The sequence below is a fragment of the Salmo salar genome, chromosome ssa12 (assembly GCF_905237065.1).
Source record: "Salmo salar chromosome ssa12, Ssal_v3.1, whole genome shotgun sequence".
Lineage (NCBI taxonomy): Eukaryota > Metazoa > Chordata > Actinopteri > Salmoniformes > Salmonidae > Salmo > Salmo salar.
This window is the reverse complement of record NC_059453.1, coordinates 3626047-3632894: the sequence shown is the minus strand read 5'-3', so window position 1 is coordinate 3632894 and position 6848 is coordinate 3626047. Positions and strand designations below refer to the sequence as shown.

Genomic DNA, 6848 nt, shown 5'->3' with positions numbered 1-6848 from the left:
TTCACAGTTACAATCCTGAAATTGTTTTTGCTGTTTTTTGCCAAGCTGGTTACCTCGTAGTGACACATCGGCCTCGCACCTCCCACTTCTCTCACCTTTTTCAGGATATCGTCATGTTTTTCTTCTGTGTGTAAAGCCAGACCTCCAACACCAGACCTGGGTAGTAGAACACAGAGTGTGGAATGATCTCCAACACCAGACCTGGGTAGTAGAACACAGAGTGTAGAATGACCTCCACCACCAGACCTGGGTAGTAGAACACAGAGTGTAGAATGATCTCCAACACCAGACCTGGGTAGTAGAACACAGTGCTGTAGTAAACATTTTTTTATTCGCACTAGTCAATCAACACATTCAGGTCTTTGTATGTCTCAATATAATAGTATTATTTAATTAAAACCATTTAAATGAATCTTTGTCTGAAAATAAAATCTGATCCTCAACTGCGTTTCCCTCCAGTCAGCAGACGGCGATGTGCGTCTTTCAGGCGATGCTGTCAGAGTGACGTATAATCTAGTGGACGGTTCTTCATAAACAGCTCGTCAACCACCTCGGTAGCTTGCTAGCCAACATAGCCGAAAGATTCAAGCTATTTATACGCTTTCGGTCTATATTACCTACTGTGTTTTAGACACACTTCTGTCGTATCTACTTGTTAACCTATTTAATTTAATATTACGTTATTTTGTATTAGTCAGCTATAGTAGCTGGCTGGTTAAGTTAGCATTAGCCTAGTCGCTAATGATAGCTAGCTAGCTAACATCCCCGAACATGAGCTCCCTAAACTACTCCCCTCCTGTTAAAGAAGAGGAGGTCTGCTGGACGGAGAAAGAAGCTCTGGGGCTGAACATTGTCGTGAAAGTGGAGAAGGAAGAGGAGGATGTTACAGTAAAACAAGAAGTAGAGGGTGACGCTGTTACAGTGAAAGAAGAAGAGAAAGACGTTACAGTGAAAGAAGAGGAAGACGCGTTCAGAGTGAAAGAGGAGGAGGATGTTACAGTAAAAGAAGAAGAGGAAGAGGAGGATGCAGTTTTTGAAGTGAAAGAGGAAGGAGAGGAGGAGGAGACAGAAGGTCAGATTAACACCAGTAAATACTATTATTAAATAACGGGCACAAACCCTGCAGTTGTTGAACTGATGAACACACATGTGGTTTTAAAGCAGCAATGGTTTTTGTTTTGCATACATTTTAAAATGAAAAATCAGAGTCTGGTGTAATTCTGTTACTGTGGAATTGTCCAGCTCCTAACTATACTCAACAAAAAATATAAACGCAACATGCAACAACTTCAAAGATTTTACTGAGTTGCAGTTCATAGAAGTCAATTGAAATATATTCATTAGGCCCTAATCTATGGATTTTACGACTGGGCAGGTTCTGCTGCCATATGCCGACCCACTGGGGCACAAGACCCAGCCAATCAGAATGAGGTTTCCCACACAAAAGGGCTTCATTACAGACAGAAATACTCCTCAGCCCCTCCCCTCCTCAGATGATCCCGCATGAAACATGGGACCAACACTTTCCATGTTGCGTTTATATTTTTGTTCAGTATATAAACTTAGGAACACATGTCAGCGTAGAGCCCTGAACTATAATAATAAGGCAGCAGTTTATCTGGCAGGACAGTGTGGTGTGTAGTGATCAGCAGTTTATCTGGCAGGACAGTGTGGTGTGTAGTGATCAGCAGTTTATCTGGCAGGGCAGTGTGGTGTGTAGTGATCAGCAGTTTATCTGGCAGGGCAGTGTGGTGTGTAGTGATCAGCAGTTTATCTGGCAGGGCAGTGTGGTGTGTAGTGATCAGCAGTTTATCTGGCAGGGCAGTGTGGTGTGTAGTGATCAGCAGTTTATGTGGCAGGACAGTGTGGTGTGTAGTGATCAGCAGTTTATCTGGCAGGGCAGTGTGGTGTGTAGTGATCAGCAGTTTATCTGGCAGGGCAGTGTGGTGTGTAGTGATCAGCAGTTTATCTGGCAGGACAGTGTGGTGTGTAGTGATCAGCAGTTTATGTGGCAGGACAGTGTGGTGTGTAGTGATCAGCAGTTTATCTGGCAGGGCAGTGTGGTGTGTAGTGATCAGCAGTTTATCTGGCAGGACAGTGTGGTGTGTAGTGATCAGCAGTTTATCTGGCAGGGCAGTGTGGTGTGTAGTGATCAGCAGTTTATCTGGCAGGGCAGTGTGGTGTGTAGTGATCGCAGTTTATCTGGCAGGACAGTGTGGTGTGTAGTGATCAGCAGTTTATGTGGCAGGACAGTGTGGTGTGTAGTGATCAGCAGTTTATCTGGCAGGACAGTGCGGTGTGTAGTGATCAGCAGTTTATCTGGCAGGGCAGTGTGGTGTGTAGTGATCAGCAGTTTATCTGGCAGGGCAGTGTGGTGTGTAGTGATCAGCAGTTTATCTGGCAGGACAGTGTGGTGTGTAGTGATCAGCAGTTTATCTGGCAGGGCAGTGTGGTGTGTAGTGATCAGCAGTTTATCTGGCAGGGCAGTGTGGTGTGTAGTGATCAGCAGTTTATCTGGCAGGGCAGTGTGGTGTGTAGTGATCAGCAGTTTATCTGGCAGGGACAGTGTGGTGTGTAGTGATCAGCAGTTTATCTGGCAGGACAGTGTGGTGTGTAGTGATCAGCAGTTTATCTGGCAGGGCAGTGTGGTGTGTAGTGATCAGCAGTTTATCTGGCAGGGCAGTGTGGTGTGTAGTGATCAGCAGTTTATCTGGCAGGACAGTGTGGTGTGTAGTGATCAGTTTATCTGGCAGGACAGTGTGGTGTGTAGTGATCAGTTTATCTGGCAGGACAGTGTGGTGTGTAGTGATCAGCAGTTTATCTGGCAGGACAGTGTGGTGTGTAGTGATCAGTTTATCTGGCAGGACAGTGTGGTGTGTAGTGATCAGTTTATCTGGCAGGACAGTGTGGTGTGTAGTGATCAGTTTATCTGGCAGGACAGTGTGGTGTGTAGTGATCAGTTTATCTGGCAGGACAGTGTGGTGTGTAGTGATCAGTTTATCTGGCAGGACAGTGTGGTGTGTAGTGATCAGTTTATCTGGCAGGACAGTGTGGTGTGTAGTGATCAGTTTATCTGGCAGGACAGTGTGGTGTGTAGTGATCAGTTTATCTGGCAGGACAGTGTGGTGTGTAGTGATGTGTTATGGAGGCACTTTGGTGATTCTTCATGTTCACTTGTACAACTGTTCATCATTACTATTGTATCTAAATGAATTATTTTAACACATTGGTTAAAAGACTCTTGTCACAAAAATGTAATTACATTGAGCAATATACCACATTACTTCTTACTTACATTTCTTGTGTTACAAACATTGCCAAGCTGCTCATTCGTTTCTTGTTGTTGGGATTTTTGGTGTAATCAGTCATGGCAATAAATATTTGGGCTGGTAAAAGATCAGTGGCTGGTATATTCTATCATCTGCCTGCTACAGTGGCTGGTATATTCTATCATCTGCCTGCTACAGTGGCTGGTATATTCTATCATCTGCCTGCTACAGTGGCTGGTATATTCTATCATATGCCTGCTACAGTGGCTGGTATATTCTATCATCTGCCTGCTACAGTGGCTGGTATATTCTATCATCTGCCTGCTACAGTGGCTGGTATATTCTATCATCTGCCTGCTACAGTGGCTGGTATATTCTATCATCTGCCTGCTACAGTGGCTGGTATATTCTATCATCTGCCTGCTACAGTGGCTGGTATATTCTATCATCTGCCTGCTACAGTGGCCGGTATATTCTATCATCTGCCTGCTACAGTGGCCGGTATATTCTATCATCTGCCTGCTACAGTGGCCGGTATATTCTATCATCTGCCTGCTACAGTGGCTGGTATATTCTATCATCTGCCTGCTACAGTGGCTGGTATATTCTATCATCTGCCTGCTACAGTGGCTGGTATATTCTATCATCTGCCTGCTACAGTGGCTGGTATATTCTATCATCTGCCTGCTACAGTGGCTGGTATATTCTATCATCTGCCTGCTACAGTGGCCGGTATATTCTATCATCTGCCTGCTACAGTGGCTGGTATATTCTATCATCTGCCTGCTACAGTGGCCGGTATATTCTATCATCTGCCTGCTACAGTGGCTGGTATATTCTATCATCTGCCTGCTACAGTGGCTGGTATATTCTATCATCTGCCTGCTACAGTGGCCGGTGGACCAAAATCAAACTAAAACAAAACTTTTGTCAAAGTTTGTAAAAACATTTAAACATTCACTACATTGACTGTCTGACTTTGACCTTCACACAGGAGAGAGACGTGACTATCGTGGATCCTCTGGGGAGCCTCAACAGCATCATGATGCTGACGAGGCAGAGAAGAGTCTCTCCACATCAGGACACCTCAAGAAACACCAGCAGAGACCCACAGAAAGGAAACCTCACTGCTGCTCCGACTGTGGGAAACGTTTCAAATCTTCATCAGAACTTAAAAAACACCAGCGAGTACACACAGGAGAGAAGCCTTATAGCTGTAATCAATGTGGGAAGAGTTTTACTCATTCAAGTAATCTGAAAACACACCAGAGAACACACACAAGAGAGAAGCCTTACACCTGTGATCAATGTGGGAAGAGTTTTACTCAGGCAAGCAACCTGGTATCACACCAGAGAACACACACAGGAGAGCAGCCATATAGCTGTGAGCAATGTGGCAAGAGTTTTACTCAGTCAAGCAACCTGGTATCACACCAGAGAATACACACAGGAGAGCAGCCATATAGTTGTGAGCAATGTGGGAAAAACTTTTCTCGGGGAGAACGCCTCAAAGAGCACCAGAGAACACACACAGGAGAGAAACCTTATAGCTGTGATCAGTGTGGCAAGAGTTTTACTCAGTCACGCAACCTGGTATCACATCAGAGAACACACACAGGAGAGCAGCCATATACCTGTGAGCAATGTGGCAAGAGTTTTACTCAGTCAAGCAACCTGGTATCACACCAGAGAACACACACAGGAGAGCAGCCATATAGCTGTGAGCAATGTGGGAAAAGCTTTTCTCGGATAGAACACCTTAAAGGACACCAGAGAACACACACAGGAGAGAAACCTTATAGCTGTGATCAGTGTGGGAAGAGTTTTACTCAGTCAAACAGCCTGAATAGACACCAGAGAACACACACATGAAAGAAACCTTATAGCTGTGATCAATGTGACAAGAGATACTCTCATTCATGTGGTCTGATTAAACATCAGAAAATACATGCAGGAGATCCACAGAGTGTGGAATGATCTCCAACACCAGACCTGGGTAGTAGAACACAGAGTGTGGAATGATCTCCAGCACCAGACCTGGGTAGTAGAACACAGAGTGTGGAATGATCTCCAGCACCAGACCAGACCTGGAACACAGACTGTGGAATGTAGTAAACATTTTTTTATTCGCACTAGTCAATCAACACATTCAGGTCTTTGTATGTCTCAATATAATAGTATTATTTAATTAAAACCATTTAAACGAATCTTTGTCTGAAAATAAAATCTGATCCTCAACTGCGTTTCCCTCCAGTCAGCAGACGGCGATGTGCGTCTTTCAGGCGATGCTGCAGCGTGACGTATAATCTAGTGGACGGTTCTTCATAAACAGCTCGTCAACCACCTCGGTAGCTTGCTAGCCAACATAGCCGAAAGATTCAAGCTATTTATACGCTTTCGGTCTATATTAGCTACTGTGTTTCAGACACACTTCTGTCGTATCTACTTGTTAACCTATTTAATATTACGTTATTTTGTATTAGTCAGCTATAGTAGCTGGCTGGTTAAGTTAGCATTAGCCTAGTTGCTAATGATAGCTAGCTAGCTAACATCCCCGAACATGAGCTCCCTAAACTACTCCCCTCCTGTTAAAGAAGAGGAGGTCTGCTGGACGGAGAAAGAAGCTCTGGGGCTGAACATTGTCGTGAAAGAGGAGAAGGAAGAGGAGGATGTTACAGTAAAACAAGAAGTAGAGGGTGAGACTTTTACAGTGAAAGAAGAAGAGAAAGACGTTACAGTTAAACAAGAGGAAGACACGTTCAGCGTGAAAGAGGAGCAGGATGTTACAGTAAAAGAGGAGGATGTAGTTTTTGGAGTGAATAAGGAAGGGGAGATTACTGTCACATTGAAAGATGAAGAAGAGGAGGAGAAAGGAGATCTGATTAACACCACTAAGTACCGCCTTCAATTAGTTTTTAACTTTGGATATTCGGAGTTGGCTCTTCAACGGAGGGCCCTGGGATGATGACTGATATGTCTAGAATCAGATGACGTCGAGAGCAAGCTACCCCTTGTTTTCTCCGTTCCGTTCCTAAAAAGTGACTTAACATATGTAACCGATGTGAAATGGCTAGTTAGTTAGCTGTGGTGCGCGCTAATAGCGTTTCAATCAGTGACGTCACTCGCTCTGAGACTTGAAGTAGGGTTTCCCCTTGCGTTGCAAGGGCCATGGCTTTTGTGGCGCGATGGGTAACGATGCTTCGTGGGGTGTCAATTGTTGATGTGTGCAAGGGTCCCTGGTTCGAGCCCAGGTTGGGGCGAAGAGAGGGACGGAAACCTACACTGTTACACATACACTACCGTTCAAAAGTTTGGAGTCACATAGAAATGTCCTTGTTTTCGAAAGAAAAGCAATTTTTTTGTCCATTAAAATAACATCAAATTGATCAGAAATACAGTTTAGACATTGTTAATGTTGTAAATGACTATTGTAGCTGGAAATGGCTGATCTTTAATGGAATATCTACATAGGCGTACAGAGGCCCATTATCAGCAACCATCACTCCTGTGTTACAATGGCACGTTGTGCTAGCTAATCCAAGTTTATAATTTTAAAAGTCTAATTGATCATTAGAAAAC

General features: G+C 44.2%; 1 protein-coding gene across 1 annotated transcript; it reads left to right on the top strand.

The window, feature by feature from the left end:
• Positions 1–227: 227 nt before the first annotated feature.
• LOC106613297 (gastrula zinc finger protein XlCGF7.1-like) lies at positions 228–5576 on the top strand. The gene is made up of 3 exons (XM_045692037.1): positions 228–250; positions 966–1072; positions 4264–5576. The coding sequence occupies exons 1-3, from the start codon at positions 228–230 to the stop codon at positions 5139–5141; spliced, it is 1008 nt and encodes a 335-aa protein (XP_045547993.1). The 3' UTR covers positions 5142–5576.
• Positions 5577–6848: the final 1272 nt, after the last annotated feature.

Bases quoted from the DNA above. Each gene is read 5' to 3' on its own strand.
- LOC106613297 (XM_045692037.1), top strand. From the start codon at position 228: ATGACCTCCACCACCAGACCTGG. The intron at 251-965 runs GTAGTAGAACAC...AGAAGAGGAAGA, and splicing joins ACCTCCACCACCAGACCTGG to CGCGTTCAGAGTGAAAGAGG. The intron at 1,073-4,263 runs GTCAGATTAACA...ACCTTCACACAG, and splicing joins AGAGGAGGAGGAGACAGAAG to GAGAGAGACGTGACTATCGT.